This window comes from Bos indicus x Bos taurus, chromosome 7, assembly GCF_003369695.1.
Source record: "Bos indicus x Bos taurus breed Angus x Brahman F1 hybrid chromosome 7, Bos_hybrid_MaternalHap_v2.0, whole genome shotgun sequence".
NCBI lineage: Eukaryota > Metazoa > Chordata > Mammalia > Artiodactyla > Bovidae > Bos > Bos indicus x Bos taurus.
In genome coordinates, this window is record NC_040082.1 from 1,816,211 (window position 1) to 1,837,902 (window position 21,692).

General features: G+C 41.2%; 1 protein-coding gene and 1 pseudogene across 1 annotated transcript in view; one reads left to right on the forward strand and one right to left on the reverse strand.

Annotated features, from left to right (window-relative positions):
* The window catches only part of MAN2A1 (mannosidase alpha class 2A member 1), a 211,600-nt gene that overhangs the window by 139,967 nt on the left and 49,941 nt on the right, over positions 1 to 21,692 (reverse strand). The window contains exon 4 of the mRNA XM_027545470.1: positions 5,682 to 5,853. Coding sequence (XP_027401271.1) covers positions 5,682 to 5,853 — 172 coding nt within the window. The remainder of the gene's footprint in view (positions 1 to 5,681; positions 5,854 to 21,692) is intronic.
* On the forward strand, positions 689 to 3,855 carry LOC113894947 (annotated as a pseudogene).

Consider the following 21,692-nt stretch of genomic DNA (forward strand, 5'->3'; position numbering starts at 1 on the left):
TTAACAAAATAACACATAAAAATGTGAATGCTGGTTAAGAGCAGTGCTAAAAGGCAAATACAGAGAGAGAAATACTTCTTGTTCAAGTAAATCAACTGGCCCATTTAGCATTCGTTAAAAAAAAAGGCAGAAGGAATTAAATAAAAACAGAAAAGTCAAGAGTAAATATCAGTACAATGCAAAAAGTTTTTTAGGAAACAAGTGGGGGTACAAAAACCAACGAAACTAGTAAGAGCTTCAGCCAATCTAATCAAGATAAAAAAATAATCAGGTCCCACCAAATAATAAGGAAAAAAACCTACAGATGGAATAAAATCTTAAAATCTGCACAATCTAAGTAAAACGCTATAAAATAAAAATTTAAGAAACTATAAGCATTATTTATATTCAAGGACCAACATAAGACCTAGACAGACAGAAAATTTTGTCTTTAAACTTAGTTAAAAAAAAACTTACATATCTGACAAGCACCAATTCCATAGAGCATTACAGGGCAGTTCTTAATTTTTGAAAAGTTGCAAACCAGTGGATAGCTTGATTTTAATTAAGGATGTGTATGTGTGCATGTTAATATAAATTAGCTGCTAACATTTCAACTTAAAAAGTCAATACATGTTATGTAGTGTCTTGGAATCCCAGCTTGCCGTGACTGACCGGAAGACTGTGCTGACAAAAGTCTCCTGTGGCCACACACTGCAAGCGAGGAAGAGGGGGTCGGCCTCTGGGTGCCACAGTTACTCCTGGTGAGTGCAGGACTCTCAGAGCCTACAGCCCTCACTTCTGACATCTTCTAACCACTCTTGTAAGCATTTTAAGGATGCTATCAGGGAAGAAAAAATGTCTGATAGATAATAATGGAAAGTTAATTCTCCCGAAAATACCTTTAAACATTTAGCTCAATACCTCTCAAAATCTTCCCCCTCTTTTTTGGGGGATCGAGTAGGAAGAATTAATCCCAAAGCTCTCTGGGAAAATTAAGCAGTCACTCATTAAAAGAACTTTTCAATAAAGAAAAATAAAGGAAGATTTAAACTGTCTGTTAATGAAACACCTCATAAGCTTGCAACAATTACAGTTACACGGAAAAGTCTATGAAAGAGGTCAGGGCCTCCGGACTTCTCTGGGGCCAGCAGCCGCCCAAGCAGGGGCCCGCGGCCGCGGGCTCAGCCGACTACCATGGGCTCTGTGTCCCACGAGCAGTTCGCAGGTGGCTGCGCTAAGGCGCCGGAGGACGCGGCCCGCGCGGCGGAGGAGCCGCAGATGCTGCACGGTGCCGGCATCCCTAAGTGGTTCAACGTGCGCATGGGGTTCGGCTTCCTGTCCATGACCGCCAGCGCAGGGGTCGCGCTCGACCCCCCGGTGGATGTCTTTGTGCAGCAGAGTAAGCTGCACATGGAGGGCTTCCGGAGCCTGAAGGAGGGGGAGGCCGTGGAGTTCACCTTTAAGAAGTCCGCCAAGGGCCTGGAATCTATCCGAGTCACCGGCCCTGGGGGGGTGTTCTGTATTGGGAGTGAAAGGCGGCCTAAAGGGAAGAATATGCAGAAACGCAGATCAAAGGGAGCCAGGTGCTACAACTGTGCAGGTCTAGACCATCACGCCAAGGAATGCAAACTGCCACCGCAGCCCAAGAAGTGCCATTTCTGCCAGAGCATCAACCATATGGTAGCCTCATGCCCACTGAAGGCCCAGCAAGCTCCCAGGGAAAGCCAGCCTACTTTCGGGAGGAGGAAGAAGAGATCCATAGCTCTGCCATGCTCCCAGAGGCCCAGAATTGAAGCCACAGTGGGTGGGGGCTATCGTTTTGTGATCAGAAAGCTTTGAGGAGCAGGCATCAATCGGCAGAGTGGATAAAGTGGGGACAGGGTGGGTAGGGGGCAGCTGGCACTGCCATATATCTGAGGCTGGAGTCCACAGCATCACCCCCTCTTCCCTCTTGGTGGGAAGAAGGGGTGAGGCAAAGAAACTCCAATTAGCTCTTCCCAAATGCATATGAGGGCTTTGAGGGTTAACCCTCCCTGCATGCTTCATCTGAGTCTCCACCCCCAGAATCTCCAGCTTTTGAAAGTGGCCTGGGTAGGGAAGTTGTTTTACTCTTAAAGAAGATTGTGGAATAATATTTTCCATATCAGAGTGTAAAGATTAAGAGGAGAACAGATTGATGCACCCAACCAACAAGCCACTACATTCCATGGGAGGAAACATCTCAGGGGGGCGGCAGGGTTTTCCTCGTCTTCTCTCCTCATAACCCCCTCTTGGGACAGAGGGGGGTTAGCTCTCTGAGCCCGGGTCTGGCCAGATAAGGCCTTGGGGGGTGCGGCCCCGCCCCCCGGGGCGCCCCTTAAATGCCAAGAACTGTCCCAAGTAATGGGTTATGATGACAGGTAAAGGGGTAATTGAGGGAACAGCTGAGACTTGCTGCTTCTAAGCTCACTCTTACCCGATTCTGGGCCAACTCAATTTTATTTATTTGCTGCCTTGGGTGACTGTACCTTGGGTCCCACTTTCTCCAGGATGCCAACTGCACTAGTGTGCAAATGACATATCTTGTGCATTTTAACTTTTTTTTTTTTTCATAATATAAATATTCTGGTTTTGTATTTTTGTGTATTTTAATCTAAGACCCTCATTCCTGCACTGTGTTCTCAGGTACGTGAGCAATCTCAGGGATAAGTCAGCAGCAGCTCCGGGTCTGCACAGCAGGAATGCTTTTTGTTGCTGTATCATCAGAGAGAACAACTATTTGGAGTGTATAGCCTATTGAACTACCTCATTTTTGCCAATTACAGCTGGCTCTTCTGCCATGGTGTCCTCCTGAAATCCCTTCAGCGTTTTATGAGAGACTAGGTTTTAACTGGGTTGCCCCATGACTTGGTCTCCTTCCTACTGAAAGATTGGAAATTGTTCTGAACAGGAAAACATGGTGCAGAGAAGTTAGGAGAAGCTGGGCCAGGTAAGAAGTGCAGAGAGGGGAAGCCAAGATTAGGCAAAGGTCGTCTGTATGTGTGGCAAAGGATTCCTGTTCCAGATCTATAATCCTAGGGCACAGGACTCGCTTTATATACCAGATCCATCCTCCACCTGACTGGGCTAGGCCGACCCTGCACAACAGGGTGTGTGTGTTTTTATAAGAAATGGAAGTTGGTAAGGAGAGGTTTTTAAGAACAATGCCTCTGTACCCATCTTGAGCTGCCCAGGGATGGATATGTGAAGCAAGGACAAGATCTTTAACGATTCTGGGCTTTTCCTTCTTGGCTTCTGGAGAGACCATCAGCAATGGCTTCTTTGTGGTTCCCAGAGCCAGGGTCCTACTCTGCTGCAGCAGTGATTAGTATCATGGCAGCTAAAGGAGAAAGGGCGGTGGGGGCGGCGGGTTCGTTTACAAGCTGTGAGATCACTGCAGACCTACCTCACTGTGTTGTCACGGGGCAAATGCAATAGAACGCATTGGGTGATGTGTGTCTGATCCTTGTCTCCCCCAGCTGCTGCCCCCCTCTAGTTATTATATTTGTCTGGGCTTTGTAGGACTTCACAAGTAGCTGATTTGGTGATTGCTAGGTGGCCTAGTTTGTGTAAATATAATGTGTTGGTCTTCTCCATGTTCTTTTGGGGTTTTATTGTTTACAAACTTCTTTTTATATTGAGAAAAATAGCCAAAGCATCTTTGACAAAATGTTCTGCACCAGGCAAAGAAATCTGAAACGTAAGCTTGGGGGCCCCTCTTGAAGTTGGGGGGTCTTGAACTACACTTTCTTTTGTGTTCCCCTTCCTCTATTTCCTATTTCAAACAAGATCTGTCCTGAAAACTAGATTCCTGTTCCCTCTTCTTTCCACCTTTGTGCCCCCCCGAAATAGACCATATACCTATACATTTAATTTGTGGGGTATCTGTGATTAAGTGATTTGTGCAAAAACCCTGAAAAGGCTAAGATTGCTCCATCCCTCGTTCCCAATTTCGAGTCCTGTCCATTCCTTGATGTGATTCATGCTAAACGGACTGATGTATTTGGTTGGATTAAGACCAACTCCAAGGGTAGAGAGGAGCAATCAAGGGGGCCTTCCATGTAGAAGGTGGGGCTGGGAGACCACGAAAGGAAAGATGAATGTATATCCAAGTCACTCAGGAACTTTTATGCAGGTGCAAGAAACTTATGTCAAAGTAGCCACAAGATTGTTTAATAGCAGACAGACGAATGTAACTCCATGTTTACTGCTAGAAACCAAAGCTTTGTATGAAATCTTGAATTTAATGGGGAGGGAGGGAGGGAGGGTAGAAAAGCATGTACCCATCTGTTCTTTTCCTCATCCCTTCTCATTCCTGAACTGCAGGAGACATAGCGCCTTGGGCTTTGGCGACCCCATCTGGGCAGTGTTTATTTGATGGCTGATTTTACTGTGCCAGGTACTTCCTTTCCCATTTGCTATCATTTTGTAACACACACGCTGACCCTTTTCCCTTTCCTTTGTTTTCCTTGGGAATATACAATGAATAAAAACTTATTGGTACTGAAAAAAAAAAAAAAAAAAAGAAAGAGGTCAGAAAGCCCAGAAATCAATGCTTATTTAAATACAATAAAGATGGCACTTCAAGTCAGGGGAAAGAAAGAATGTGTAAGGGAAGAGCTTATGGGGCTGAGGCTGGCCTGGACGGTAAGCAGTGTGGCATGTCCAGCTGGGTGACCCCATCTGTACAATCAAGACACTCACTGGACTCACTGCCCAGGATTACTGCAAAGATTATCAGTTATCATTTGTAAGGTACTTAACACAGGAAGTGATACAGTAAGTGGTGCACATGTGACACTAAATAAGTAAAAAAAGTAGTTTATGCTAAGACAAACCTTAAACTCCCGGAAGCAGGGCGGGTGGCGGGAGCAGGGAGACAGCAGAGCAAACGCCCCCATCACACTACATTAAAGAGTAAACCGGAAGGTTTATGAAAGGGAGCAGTAAAAACACTAAAGAGGGGGGGGAAAGATCTCCTCTTAGGCTAAGACTTGGGTATGACAGAAAAGCCAATATCAAGAAAACAGATTAATACATTAGACTACATAAAAACTTTTGAAGTCTATGTGTCAAACACTAAGAATTAAGAAGAAATTTAAAGCTTCAGAAAAAATAAGGATTCATATGTGTGCATAAGCACTCTTAGAAATCAGTAAGCAAAGTACAGGATCAAGCAGTTCACAGAAAGTTCTGCCTGCATACATGAGAAAACATGTAACACTATCACTAATCAAAATTTTATCACTAAGCAAATTTTCCAATACTTAAATTGATATGTTTTAGAAAAAAATTACATTGCAAATATGCAGAGAATTTCATCTGCTAATATGCAGAGAAATTGGTACATTTCTAAATGAAGAACACACTGAAACCACCTTTATAGGGATCACTTCGATTTATATACTTCAAAAAAATCTTTAAAACATTAAGCCCCTTTGACGTAGTAATTCCATTGCAAGGACAAAGCTGGAACATAAGAATTTCAATGGAGAAGTTTCAGGTCACTTTTTCAGAAATGAACCAGAATCAAGGTAATAAAAGGATATGGAGAAATATTTTAAGTTTCATTTATAAAGCTAAGAATTTTCACCTTCTGAAAAGTCAACACATGTTTCACTGCAAAATTAATGTATTTAATATTACCTAATTTCAAAAAGCAATAGTTTTAAACAACAAACCTTTTAACAGCATCCTTCTTCTGAACATCTATAGCTTCCCACCACTTCGAAAGGTAAGAGATCTCAGACCATATAAATTTTCTCCGTGGGTCTTCTTTCAACTTGACAACCATATTATTAAAAATATACTGAGTCTTCTCTCTAAAGTAGTCATCAAAGGTCTTCAACCAACCTAAATTAAGACACAAATAATATCACAAAGGTCTGACGTAAACTCAGTCACACTCAATTGCATTTTGTATAACCTTAGGGGTTTCATTCATACAAAGACAACTAAAAATTTAGCAAATATTTTCAGTTAATGAAATTCCACTGAATGGACATGAGACTCAAAAAGCCACTAATACTGAAATGATAAAAAGACTTTGAAAACTGTACAAATTCAGATATCAGTGAGAAAAATGAGAAAGTTGAAAAACATTTATTCGTACTTAACAATTACAGTATCTAATTCAACTACTTATAATTTATCTCTAATTTAAGGAATTTTTTTTTAATTAAAAAAACCCAAACAACATTAGCAAGTTGGACGTAATATTCTTTTAATACAGAATCAAAATTTTATTCTCTCTGCTGCTGCTGCTGCTCGGTTGCTCAGGCCCATCCAACTCTGTGACCCAGGGACCGCAGCCCACCAGGCTCCTCTGTCCGTGCGATTCTCCAGGCAAGAACACTGGCGTGGGCTGCCATGCCCTCCTCCAGGGGACCTTCCCAACCCAGGGCTTGAACTCTGGTCTCCTGCATTGCAGGCAGATTCTTGACCACTGAGCCACCAGTGAAGTCCATTTATTCTCTCATACCACATCTAAAATTTCTTCTTCATTAAGTACCCAAAACTAAGAAAAAGAAAATCACAAGTACAAACTATATCAAAAGCCTAGAAACAGAGCAATAAGGTAATTACAGAAATATTATGAATACTAACAAGAAGAATTCTGCCAAAAATAGCCATGAGTTCCCAAAAGGCTGCTCATTATTCTACTTTTTTGAAGAACAAATTGACAATAATCAAACAACAAATGTATACACCTCCATATAAAGTTGTTTTCAAAAAAGAACTGCAACAACTCAGTTCTTTGCCTTTTCCTACTACTTCTCAAATATCCTGAAAATTTTATCTAAAGACATTTACAATTTGACTATTAAGAAACATTTTTAACAAGATCTATAGTTCCAAATGCAGCCCCATCCAGCCAAGTAATAAAGCAACACAACAAGAAGCTGAGGCAAAACACACACAGCCGTCAATCCCACCTACTGGTGGGAGATAAAATGTCCTCTGTGAGAATCACCTCTTATCTGCGGCATCTTACAGGAAGGGGAGTTTCTATACAGACAGGCAAAACCGCTGTTCTATTGTTTCCAAGTCTCACACATGTGGGAGGTCTAAAACACAAAGGGTCCAGCAAGTTAGTTCTCTTGTCTGTCTACAATCAAGCGAATAGTCAACGCATACTGTATTTGCTGACAAATAACAAAAACTTGCAAGGGCTGAGCAGGCAATATACTCTTGACAATGCAAACATGAGATTCTAATGGGCACTGCCACTATGACTGTATTTCTCCCTTTGGCTTTAACTGAAATCTATTCATTCTACAATTATTTATTGAGCACCCACAAAGTGAAGGGTATTGGAGCTATGAGCCAGATAGGATATAGTTTAAAATATTCTTTAAAGAACTTTCTTGATCTGGGACATTTTTAAGCTAGTTTGTCACCAAAGAACACTACCTGAATAATTCAACTTTTCCATGCTACAGCTACAGCACTTGATGACGTGGCTGCTGCTGCTGTTGTTATAACCATCATCAGCCTTTAACTCCAGTGTTCTTACCTGGAAAATCCCATGGACGGGGGAGCCTGGTAGGCTGCAGTCTATGGGGTCACTAAGAGTCGGACACGACTGAGCGACTTCACTTTAACTTTTCACTTTCATTGGAGAAGGAAATGGCAACCCACTCCAGTGTTCTTGCCTGGAGAATCCCAGGGACCAGAGAGCCTGGTGGGCTGCTGTCTATGGGGTTACACAGAGTTGGACACGACTGAAGAGACTTAGCAGCAGCAGCAGCCTTTAACTACCCAAGCCCAGGACACACTACAGCACTTGATGACGTGGCTGCGGCTGCTGTTATTATTATAATCATCATCAGCCTTTAATTACCCTTTTCACATCTCTACAATCAAACCAGGTCAAAGGAGAAATAAAAGATATTCCTAACATCCAATTTTGAAAAGTATACAATTTATTTACAAATTAAATAAACTGCTCCACATCTTAAACATATTGGTTACCCAATACGTTAGCATAGAACTCATTCTATGTCCCTTTAATAGGCTGGATTTGTCCTCTTGAAATGCATACGTTTAAGTCCTAACAGCCAGTAACTTCAGAATATGACTGTATTTGGACATAATGTTGCCAAAGAGGGACTTCCCTGGTAGCTCAGAAGGTAAAGCGTCTGCCTGCAATGCAGGAGACCTTGGTTTGATCCCCAGGTCAGGAAGATTTTCTGGAGAAGGAAATGGCAACCCAGTCTAGTATTCTTGCCAGGAAAATTCCATGTACAGAGGAGCCCGGTAGGCTACAGTCCATGGGACTGGCAAAGAGTCGCATATGACTGAGCAACTTCCCTTGTCTCCAAAGAGATGATGAAGATAAAATGATGTCATGAGAATGGAGCCTAATCCAGTACAGGCATAACTTGCTTTATCGCGCTTTGCTTTATTTTGCTTCACAGATGTTGCATTTTTTATAAATACAAGGTTTGTGGCAACCCTCTGTCAAACAAATAGATCAGTGTCATCATTCCAACAGCATTTGCTCACTTTATGTGTCTGTCACATTTCAGTAATTCTCCTATTTTAAAGTTTTTAACTGTGATCATATTTGTTACCATGAACTGTAAGCAGCGATCTTGATGTTACACCTGCAATTGCTCTGGGGCTCCACGAACCACACCTGTATAAGACAGTGAACTGAATGTTCTGACTGCTTTAAAGGCCATTCTTCATCGCCCCCTCTCCTCCAGCCTCCCTATTCCCTGAGACAAAATAAAATCGAAAGTAGACCAGTTAATAGCCCTACAATGACCTCTTAATGTTCAAGTGAAAGGAAGAGTCCCATGTCCCTCACTTTTAATCAGAAGCTAGAAATGATTAACCTTAGTAAAGAAGGTTTGTTGAAAGCCAAGATGGCCAAAAGCTAGATGAATTGCCCTGAAATAGCCACGCGATGAATGCAATGGAAAAGTTCTTAAAGGAAATGAAAACTGCTACTCCAATGAACACATGAACGATAAAAAGCTAAACAGCCCTATTGCTGATATGGAGAGTTTTGGTGCTCTGGATAGAAGATCAAACCAGTAACACATTCTCTTAAGTAAAAGCCAAACCTAGGCCAAGGCCTAACTCTCTCCAGTTCTGTGGTGGCTGAAAGAGTTGAGGAAGATAAAGAAGAAAAGTCTGAAGCTAGTAGAGGCTGGTTCATGAGGTTCAAAGAAAGAAGCCATCTCCGTAACATCCAAGTGCAACAGCAAGGGAAACAGCAAGTGCTGATGTGGAAGCTGCAGCAAGTTGTCCAGAAAAATCCAGCTAAGATCATGAACGAAGGTGGCTACAGTAAACAAGACATTTGCAATGTAGACCAAAGAGCATTCTTTGGAGGAGATGCTATCTCAGACTTCGTTAGCTAGAAAAGAGAAATCAATGCCTGACTGCAAAGCCCCACAGGACAGGCTGACTTGTAAGGGGATAATGCAGCTGGTGACTTGAAGTTAAAGCCAGTGCTCATTTACCATTCCAAAACCTCAAGGGCCCTTAAGAATTATGCAAATCTATTCTGTCTGTGCTCTATAAATGGAAGAGCAAGCTTAGATAACAGCACGTATGTTTACCATAGGATGTACTGAATATTTTAAGCCCATTACTGAAATCTTCTACTCAGAAAATAAGATTCCTTTCAAAACAGTCCTGCTTCTCAGCAATGGTCAGCTGGTCACGCAGGATCTCTGATGAAGACACACAACAACGTTCACATTGGCTTTGGACCAAGTGCTGATTTCGACTTTCAAGTCTTATGCTTTAAGAAATACCTTTCCTAAGACTCTACAGCTGTATAGATGGCGATTTCTCTGATGGGTCAGAGCCAAGTCAACTGAAAAACTTCTGGAAAAAACTGACCATTTTAGATGCCATTATTAACATCTGCAATTCATGGGAAGAGGTCAAAATATCAATGCAACAGGATTTTGGAACGTATTGACTCCAGTCTTCATGGATAATTTCAGGGGTTCAAGACTTTAGCAGAGGAAGTCACTGTAAATGTGGCGGAATTAACAGTGGAGCCCAAAAGGGATTTCCCTGGTGGTCCGGGGGTTAAGACTCCAGAAGACCCTTGAGAGTCCCTCGGACTGCAAGGAGATCAAACCAGTCAATTCTAAAGGAAACAACCCCGAATATTCATTGGAAGGACAGATGCTGAAGCTGCAGCTCCAATACTTTGGCCACCTGATGCAAACAGCCAACTCATTGGAAAAGGCATTGATGCTGGGAAAGACTGAAGGCAGGAGGAGAAGGGGACGACAAAGGATGAGATGGTTGGGTTTTATCATCAACTCAATGGACATGAATTTGAGCAAACTCTGGGAGATGATGAAGGACAGGGAAGCCTGGCATGCTGCAGTCCATGGGGTTGCAAGGAGTCAGACATGACTGAGCAACTGAACAACAAAGACACCATTTTCTACCTAAATTTTAACAAAAGTTAAAATTAATCCCAATTATTTGACTTATAAACTCAATTAAAGAAAAGAACTACTAACAGTGAAATGACTCTGAAATTAATTTTATAATAAAATACAAGCATAAGAGGCAAATTTAGAAGAAATAGTCTTTATGAAGTTTAATAAGTTAAAGGCTTTTTAAAAATACAACTACTTATTTTCATAGGTTATACTTTGTGATGAACTCAGGCCATTTCAAAGAATAGTTTATCAGGGGAGTGTTCATAGAGGAATCTCAGTGACTGATTAATCCATCTTGCCTTCAACACTTCATTCGCCCTTCAACAATCATGCAGACAATATGTCAAAGATATTTACGTGAGCTACAAGACAAGCTCAGAGATGTCAACTTAAAAGGCTTCCATAAAACTCATCTATAATAGATATGAATATCACTACAATGCAGCACAATTAATGTAGAATGAACAGAAAGATAGCCTCTTGCAGTTTTCAATACTGAGTAATATAACAGTAAATTAGCTTTTATTGCTCTTATACAATAGAGTAATCAAGTATTCCCTTTTACACTGAATTGACTCTTTCTTCTCTAAATTACTGTAAAACTTCAACTGTATATTAACATGAGACCAATCACAAAGATAGCATTTTAAAAAACTTGTATGGGATGAATTTTTGTGATATAAAATTACATTCCTATGTCGAGATTTAATAATCTTGGGACATTCAGATGCAAACTGATTTACTTAAATGGTCAATTCACAGCCTTTTTCTTTCCCTTGAATATACTTAGAAATTGAAACAGGGCTAGAACAGCATTAAGAATACCTTTCAATTTATCCTTTTTCATTCTAACACCACCGTCACCCATAAAACAGCTAATCACTATTTTAAATAAGTGGGGAAATGTTAAAAACAAAGAGCACACAATTAGAAGTTGTACTCAGCCATAATCCCAAAGTCACTATCACTATTTTATCAGAAAATGTTTAATTTCTAAGATATAAAAATAACACAGTTGAAAACTATTGCTTATTCTTCAGCATAAATAAATACACACCTAATAACTGTTCACTAACAAAACACAATTTATTTTTTAAATTGTGGACTTGTGATCTAGCTTAAAGTCTGCAGGCTTTGTGGGATCTGAGGTCTGAGGAGCGCTTCATCTGTCTGGTAGAGGGCACATACAGGACCACCCAGGGGCCTGGGCAGGAGCGCCTGCCCTGCGCACTGGACCCCAGGGGTCTCCCTGCTCCTCCTCTGAGCCCACCCTTTCCACAAGACAAACCCACCAGGCAAAGGCCATGCCCACCCACTGGCTGTGTGGTGCCCTTCTCAGTCCCCGGGGCTTGGATATCCGCATCTGATCATCCCACAGCCAGCTTCTTGAGCCTCCCAGGGCCTCTACTAGGCCGCCCCTGCCAGGACAGATGAACTTGCAGGTGGCCACTAGCCTGGCAGTAGCCAGGAGGTGCAGTTTGCAGGGGTGTGGGAAGAGGGCTGGGGTGTCTGCAAGAAGCACCATCCTGGGTTCAGGCGAGGCCGGGCTGCCCAGAGGCTAACGCTCCCCACAGCAGCAGCACAGCCAATGCGGAAGTGCAGCCCAGGCACTCTAAATCCTTACTTGGCCTTCCAGATCACTGAGCTATTATATCCTAAGGCAACAGGAAAAGATCTATTTTATTTAGCAATGTATTAGTTTGATTTATAACCTTTAAATGTTTAGACATAGTGTTTGAGGGCCTCCATGTACTTTTGCCCCAGGTCATGCAAGTTTTAGAAGTGAGCCTAGATAAACACTGCAAGCTGAACTTCAAACAAGTCAATTCTCATGACTCTAGCACCTGGTACAGTCCACAACAGCAAAAGGTCAGTAAGTACTTGATAGATGAGTGAACTGTATGGCCAAAAGGACTGGAAAAAAATGCATGTGGAGTAAAAAATGCAAATTTACTACTTCAACTGAAAATTAAACCAAAGGTCAAAGACACCACATACTTTTAGCTCTATTACGTTCATGGTCCTGATACTGACCTAATAATCTTCGAACAATATCTCTAAGTTTCTATTTTATATTTATAAAGGATCTGTCAGCCCTAAGATGATTTAAAACACACACATCCGGAAGAAGGCATGCCCCTCAAATCATTGTTACACTGTTATGGTTTTAATTGCTACAATAATGACTTTTTAATGAGTACATTAATTCCACTCAAATAGGTACCAACTGTTAAGAAAACATAAAAAGATTCTGAGATATATCCAGATAATAAACACTGAAAAAAATCCAACATGCTTCAAGTAATTTCCATTTTAACATAATATTTTCAAATTGAAAAATATAAGTAGAGTTCATTAAAAAAGAAATCTCCTTTATTTTAGTAATTAAGTTATTCTATATTAACAAATGATTAACAAGTTTCTTACATCACTTGTCAAACCTTTCAATGTTCAACTGCAACATCCAATCCTACACTTAAGGGGTTACAAACAACTTTAACTGATGTTACCATAACTCACATGCTGATTAATTTTAATTCCAATATTTCTAGTATAAAATAACCTTACTTTTCCCCCTGATAAACTGTGAAAGAGTTTTAATTAACTTTCTGTTCTGGTTTATTCATTCAAACACAATCCAAGCATCTAATAATGACAAAGCAATAAAGCTAAGTTCAATGAAAACATTTTACAGTGAAAATATAAACAAAATGCTGTGAGAATAAAGAAATGGTAAGTTCCTATTAGAAGAATGGAAGAGAGATTCTTAGATTAGATGTCATTTGGTTAGAGAGAAAAGGGGGAAGCTCCAAACAGAGGCAAGAGGAGCGGGAAAAGACATTAAGCCAGGAAATGATGTATCAATTTCAGGGAGCAGAAGGCAGTTGGGTATGGCCTCACTGCAGCTTACACAGTGGGAATATAGTAAGATACTGAATAAACAGAAGTGAGATCAGATCACTGAAAATCTAAACCATCCTTGCTTCTCATCAAAAACTTAGAAGGAAGTAAGTTAAGGTTTTCTGAGCTGGGTTTTCAAAACTATCTGTACTGTGAGTGTAAAGTGAAAGAAAATGAAGTCACTCAGTCGTGTCGGACTCTTTGCGACCCCATGGACAGTAGCCTACCAGGCTCCGCTGTCCATGGGATTTTCCAGGCAAGAATACTGGAGTGGGCTGCCATTTCCTTCTCCAGGGGATCTTCCCAACCCAGGGATCGAACCCGGGTCTCCTCCATTGCAGACAGACGCTTTACCGTCTGAGCCACCAGGTAAAGAATAAACTAAAAGGTAAAACAGACCGTGTAGAGGCACGCTGGCTGTGACGGACTGCGCAGAAGTGCGGCCAAGAGGAGCTACCCCATGCCCGAGGTCAGGGGTGGCGGCCAAGACGAGCTACCCCATGACCGAGGTCTGGGGCAGCCGCAGAGAGGAGCTACGCCACATCCGAGGTCAGGGGCGGAGGCCAAGAAGAGCAACCCGATGTTCAAGGTCAGGAAGGGCAACCTCGTCCAAGGTAAGGAGCACAGGCTGCATTTTGCTGGAGCAGCCGTGAAGAGACACCCCACGATCAAGGTAAGAGAAACCCAAGTAAGACGGTAGGTGTTGCGAGAGGGCATCAGAGGGCAGACACACTGAAACCATACTCACAGAACACTAGCCAATCTGATCACATGGACCAAAGCCTTGTCTAACTCAATGAAACTAAGCTATGCCCTGTGGGGCCACCCAAGATGGGCGGGTCATGGTGGAAAGGTCTGACAGAATGTGGTCCACTGGAGAAGGGAATGGCAAACCACTTCAGTGTTCTTGCCTTGAGAACCCATGAACAGTATGAAAAGGCAAAATAATAGGATACTGAAAGAGGAACTTCCCAAGTCAGTACATGCCCAACATGCTACTGGAGATCAGTGGAGAAATAACTCCAAAAAGAATGAAGGGATGGAGCCAAAGCAAAAACAATACCCAGGTGTGGATGTGACTGGTGATAGAGGCAAAGTCCGATGGTATAAAGAACAATATTGCATAGGAACCTGGAATCTTAGGCATTTAATCAAAGCAAATTGGAAGTGGTCAAACAGGAGATGGCAAGAGTGAACGACAATATTCTAGGAATCAGCGAACTAAAATGGACGGGAATGGGTGAATATAACTCAGATGACCATTATATCTACTACTGTGGACAGAAATCCCTTAGAAGAAATGGAGTAGCCATCATGGTCAACAAAAGAAATGCAGTCTGAAATGCAGTACTTGGATGCAATCTCAAAAACAACAGAATGATCTCCGTTCATTTCCAAGGCAAACCATTTAATATCATGGTGATCCAAGCTTATGCCCCAACCAGTAATGCTGAAGAAGCTGAAGTTGAAGGTTCTATGAAGACCTACAAGACCTTTTAGAACTAACACCCAAAAAAGATGTCCTTTTCCTTATAGGGGGCTGGAATGCAAAAGTAGGAAGTCAAGAAACACCTGGATTAACAGGCAAATTTGGCCTTGGAGTACGGAATGAAGCAGGGCAAAGGCTAATAGAGTGTTGCCAAGAGAACGCACTGGTCACAGCAAACACCCTCTTCCAACAACACAAGAGAAGACTCTACACAGGGACCTCACCATATGGTCAACACCGAAATCAGATTGATTATATTCTTTGCAGCCAAAGATGGAGAACTCTATGCTATGCTATGCTATGCTAAGTCATTTCAGTCGTGTCCAACTCTGTGTGACCCCATAGACAGCAGCCCACCAGGCTCCCCCTTCCCTGGGATTCTGCAGGCAAGAACACTGGAGTGGGTTGCCATTTCATTCTCCACTGCATGAAAGTGAAAAGTGAAAGTGAAGTCGCTCAGTTGTGTCTGACTCTTAGCGACCCCATGGACTGCAGTCTACCAGGCTCCTCTGTCCATGGGATTTTCCAGGCAAGAGTACTGGAGGGGAGAACTCTATACAGTCAGCAAAAACAAGACCGGGAGCTGACTGTGGTTCAGATCACGAACTCCTTATTGCCAAATTCAGACTGAAATTGAAAAAAGTAGGGAAAATCATTAGACCATTCAGGTATGACCTAAATCAAATCCCTTGAGTATACAGTGGAAGTAAGAAATAGATTTAAGGGACTAGATCTGATAGACAGAGTACCTGGTGAACTATGGACGGAGGTTCGTGATATTGTACAGGAGACAGGGATCAAGACCATCCCCATGGAAAAGAAATGCAAAAAAGCAAAATGGCTGTCTGGGGAGGCCTTACAAATAGCTGTGAAAGGAAGCAAAGCAAAAAGCAAAGGAGAAAAGGAAAGATATAAGCATATGAATGCAGAGCTCCAGAGAACAGCAAGGAGAGATAAGAAAGCCTTCCTCAGTGATCAATGCAAAGAAATAGAGGAAAACAACAGAATGGGAAAGACTAGAGATCTCTTCAAGAAAATTAGAGATACCAAGGGAACATTTCATGCAAAGATGGGCTTGATAAAGGACAGAAATGGTATGGACCTAACAGTAGCAGAAGATATTAAAAAGAGGTGGCAAGAATACACAGAAGAACTGTACAAAAAGATCTTCACGACTCGGATAATCACGATGATGTGATCACTGACCTAGAGCCAGACATCCTGGAATGTGAAGTCAAGGGGGCCTTAGAAAGCATCACGATGAACAAAGCTAGTGGAGGTGATGGAATTCCAGATGAGCTGTTTCAAATCCTGAAAGATGATGCTGTGAAAGTGCTGCGCTCAATATGCCAGCAAATTTGGAAAACTCAGCAGTGGCCACAGGACTGGAAAAGGTCAGTTTTCATTCCAATCCCAAAGGCAATGCCAAAGAATGCTTAAACTACCGTACAATTGCACTCATCTCACACGCTAGTAAAGTCATGCTCAAAATTCTCCAAGCCAGGCTTCAGCAATACGTGAACCGTGAACTTCCTGATGTTCAAGCTGGTATTAGAAAAGGCAGAAGAACCAGAGATCAAATTGCCAACATCTGCTGGATCATGGAAAAAGCAACAGAGTTCCAGAAAAACATCTATTTCTGCTTTGCTGACTATGCCAAAGCCTTTGACTGTGTAGATCACAATAAACTGTGGAAAATTCTTCAAGAGATGGGAATACCAGACCACCTGACCTGCCTCTTGAGAAACCTATATGCAGGTCAGGAAGCAAGAGTTAGAACTGGACATGGAACAATAGACTGGTTCCAAGGAGTACGTCAAGGCTGTATGTTGTCACCCTACTTATTTAACTTCTATGCAGAGTAAATCATGAGAAACGCTGGGCTGGAAAAAGCACAAGCTGGAATCAAGATTGTTGGGAGAAATATCAATAACCTCAGATATGCAGATGATACCATCCTTATTGCAGAAAGTGAAGAAGGACTAAAGAGCCTCTTGATGAAAGTGAACGAGGAGAGTGAAAAAGTTGGCTTAAAACTCAACTTTCAGAAAACTAAGATCATGGCATTCAGTCCCATCACTTCATGGGAAATAGATGGAGAAACAGTGGAAACAGTAGCTGACTTTATTTTTCTGGGCTCCAAAACCACTGCAGATGGCGACTGCAGCCATGAAATTAAAAGACGCCTACACCTTGGAAGGAAAGTTATGACCAACCTAGATAGCATATTGAAAAGCAGAGACATTACTTTGCCAACAAAGGTCCGTCTAGCCAAGGCTATGGTTTTTCCAGTGGTCATGTATGGATGTGACAGTTGGACTGTGAAGAAAGCTGAGCACTGAAGAATTGATGTTTTTGAACTGTGGTGCTGGAGAAGACTCTTGAGAGTCCCTTGGACTGCAAGGAGATCCAACCAGTCTATCCTAAATGAGACCAGTCCTGGATGTTCATTGGAAGGACTGATGTTGAGCCTGAAACTCCAATACTTTGGCCACCTCATGCAAAGAGTTGACTCATTGGAAAAGACCCTGATGCTGGGAGCGATTGGGGGCAGGAGGAGAAGGGGACAACAGAGGATGAGATGGCTGGATGGTATCACCAACTCTATGCACAAGAGTTTGGGTGAAGTCTGGGAGTTGGTAATGGACAGGGAGGCCTGGCGTGCTGCGATTCATGGGGTCGCAAAGAGTCAGACACGACTGAGCAAATGAACTGAACTGAACAAGGTAAAAATAGGAGATAAACAAGACATGAGGCCACTGCAATTATTCTGCTAAATATGGTGATGGATCTCAGTGGAAACAAATACAGGGAAATAGAGGCCAAGAAGGCACAGTGAAGGGAATTGAGTAAATTTTCAGCAGAGAGTAGAAGCAGAGTCAAAAATGAAGATGAGTCTTTGAAAACTTAGAAACCTGCTGATTCCTCTAAATGCTTTTGAACTCAGATATCCAAAAGAACCCAACCTTTTTGCCAGGTGATTCAGTATCATCTAATAGTTTTTAAAACATATCAGCTTCACTTCCATTAACTTGTTTGAGATACAGCATTTTTTTTAACCTATGTAAGATATTGTCACTTGAAATTCTATCCAGCACCACAAGAATCCATTTGCATTACGATCAGGACAGCTGGATTTGGTTCACACTGCAGCTGTATAATGACCAAATGTGACCTCTTTCTGTATTGCTTTTCTAAATGCCCTTTAAAAGACCTGCATACCTTGATACCTGACACCTGCAATTGTAAGATCACCCTCCAAAATATTTTCTAAATCTGTGCTTCCTTGTGTTACTTCCCTCCCGTGTTAAGAATTTCATCCCTGAGTATTTATCTGAACCAAATGAGGATACTTCCAGACTAGTAAGTCGTGTCCAAACAAAGTTTGGTCAGTTGAAATACTGAAAAGTATCTATGAGAGACATGCATATTCCTTTGGGGGCATTACTCTTAGGATATGTGAGGAGTCTAACTTAGCCTTATGAGCAAGCCAATACTGGGCAAATTATCAAAGTTTCTAGAAGAAATCATTTAAAAGCTGGAAAATACTGCTTCTCAATCACTTTCCAATCGTACAATATGTAGCAATGAGAAGAACCACTCACCATTTCATGTACTAATGCAGTATTTAAGGACTAAGCCATCTGTCTCAGTAAGGACAGAAGAAAAGAAAAGGATAGCGTACAGTGTAGTGAGGTGTCTACTTTAGCAGCGGTCACTAAGATGTTTTATACGATTAATATGAAAGTAGATGACATTTGGCTTAGAAAACCTTAAAGACATTCTTCCTAGAAGCTCTTTGTGTGGTTTTACAAGCATTACCTGCAAGAGGCAATATTAAAAGTAGTTATGGATTTTGATTCCAGACCCAGATGACTCGGGTTCACACCCAGCCCTGCCACAGACCCAGCACTCATCCTCTGTTCTGTCTCAGTTTGTTTTGTTTTTTCATCTGTGAAATGAGGGTGAAAACACGATTTTTATCATAAAGTCGCTGACAGGATGGATGGATTCAAAACATGGCTCAGACAGTAAAGCATCTGCCTGCAGTGCAGGAGATCTGGGTTCATCCCTGGGTCAGGGAAGATTCCCGGAGCAGGAAATGGCAACCCACTCCAGTAGACTTGCCTGGAGAATCCCATGGACAGAGGAGCCTAGAGGGCTACAGCGCATGGGGTCACAAGAGTCAGACACGACTCACACACGCACACGCACACACACACACAATACCTAGAACAGTGCCTGGAACACGGTAAGTTTCCACTGTACCAGCAGTTAGTTGTATAGCCAGCACAGTGGTGAGCTCTGAAGCACCCAGGATTGAAGACAGACAAAAGTAATCAAAATAGGGTAACTGGAAGACGTTTAATGATTACCTACATTTCAGGCGCTACTTGACATTTGTGCTCCTAAGGAATACAGTCTAGTGAGAGCCCAATCAGACTTTTTTCCCTCTAAAAAGGAATATCAATATACCAATTCTAGAGATCTCTTAAAAACAAGTGCCAAAATTTTTTAACATTTAAGAGTGCCAGATAAAATACAGGATGACAGGTTAAATTTGAGCTTCAGATAAATAATAAATGTTTAGTGTAAGTGTGTACCATATGATATTTGCAGCACATGTAAAAAAGTATACATTGTTTATAGGAAGTTAAAATGTAAATGAGCAGCCTGTTGTTTTCTTTTTTCCCCAGCTAAATCTGGCAACTCTATTAACAAACCAAAGTTCAGATAAATGTGCTAAATTAGCCAATGCCCATAAAGCAAGAAGAAAAGAAATACCAGCGTCATTTGAACTAAACAAAGTATCCTAAGAGACAGTATAGTAAATGGAAAGAATATGGGGCTTAGCATCAGGCAAATCTGACCTCCAATTCACCATCCTCGGCCACTTTATAACTGTTTAACTTTGAAAAAACAACTACACTTACTCTAGCCCCACTGTCCTCTCCTGGTAAATGGGATTTGAATTTACCACTTTTCAGGATTGCAGGACAGGTTACACTAAATAACGCACACCCAACACTCCCTGAGGCCACACAGGCAATGAAGGTCACAGTGTCTTAGCTCCAGAAACTCAAATTTCCTGTACAGTAGCCAAAACCAAAGAACTCACTTTACCCCACAGAAACTAACCAGAAAAACATATGCAGTCCCCACTGTTGCCACAGACAAAGCTCGCCTTCTCCCGACTGCCTCCTTCCACCTGGCGGTCTCCTCCGGCAGCCTAAGCTCTGTCCCCACGGCCTTTCGCCTGCACGGACGTTCACTCACCCATGCAGAACCAGAAATGTTCTCTCCGGACTGTGCTTAACAGTATTTGAACAGAAGAGCTGGGAAATAACATTCCCCCTGTGACGTCCTCACATTTCTCTTTTCCACTGACTTTTTAAGAATAAGGATACATAAGCAAACTCATTTCAAATTATATAATACAAAATGCAAAAATTGTTCTCTTAATTTTCAAAAAAAAAGGCTGAAAATCCTAAACACTCTTGAGTCAAAAATTCTGCAAAAGAACTGAAAACTCATGAAAAAATTATTTTCCAATGTGACTCTTGGGCCCAGATCTTCCTTCTGTTTTGGAGTCACACCACATGGGGGGATTATTTTCTAATGTTCATTTTACAAATTGCTTGACTAACAATATGCTGTCCAATTTTTCATTTAGTATACCTTATCTTCTCTCTACACACTTTTTTCCTTGGAAGGAAAATTAACTATTTCCACAGTTAACTAGCAGGAAGCAAAGAATTAAGATTGTAGATATAAAGGTGCTGTAATGGTGTTTTAATCAGCTTATTAAATACAACATGAACATGTATCAATCAACTAACATTTAATTTCATGGTCTATGATTCAAAACTTTTCAAAAGCGTAACAGTACACAATTATCAGCATTTACTTAATTTCTTTCCAAGTTTGTTTTAACTCATGTAAACCATATAAAATATTACATGATAATGGTTACATGTCCTTATGTACTAGAAAAAGACATAGTTAGAAATTTTATTAATATATAAATACAATTTGAAATGTACCTTTTCAATTCAACCCAAAAAGAAAAATATCTCCACACACAAAAATGCAGGAACATAATTTTTTAAGTATGGTGACTTAATATAGGAATTTCCTAAAAATTTATTTCAAATATTTCTAGCCCCAACAGACAAAACTCCACTGATGAAATCAACTACTGGGCTAAAGTTTGTTTTAAATTGTTGCTGCAGAAAAGGAAAAGCTCTCTATAAATTTCACTTACAAGTAAACTGCACGTTCATTTAGGAGTATTATACAAACATTTCCTGTCACAGAGTGAATTTTAACTTGGTATGTATGTGTACATACTCATCTCTCTTCCTCTACTGAAGAGTGGTTTTTCATGATCTGAATGATTCCATTTTTTACAGAATAATTTAGTTATCTAAATTCTATTTTTGTTAAGGAGCAATGAAAATTAAGTCAGGAGGTTCTTTTCTCTAGCATTTTGCTTGATAGCAAAAAATTGCTTTAGTTTTAAAGGGTCTGTTTCTGACCATTACTTTTGACTCAAGTGGAGAAGGGCCTGAGGGTAAAGGTTATTAACCTCTTTCACTAAGACAAAAAGATTCAACTGTGGTTGCTAGGATACCAACAGACAGATTCATTTATTAGTCAGGGACAATTATTCAGAATGCCTTCTCACAGAACAACACACTAACTGGAACAGGAAGCTTAATGCAAACAAAGTTTAAAAGGCAGAGACAGTCCCTGCCCTTTAAGAGCTTAACATTATTTGTTATTGGTATTCAAAATTATACAGTGCACTTTAAAGAAGCTATTTTTTAAAGGAATGGAAATAAGTAGACAACAAGAAAGAGGGCAGTTAAGAGTAT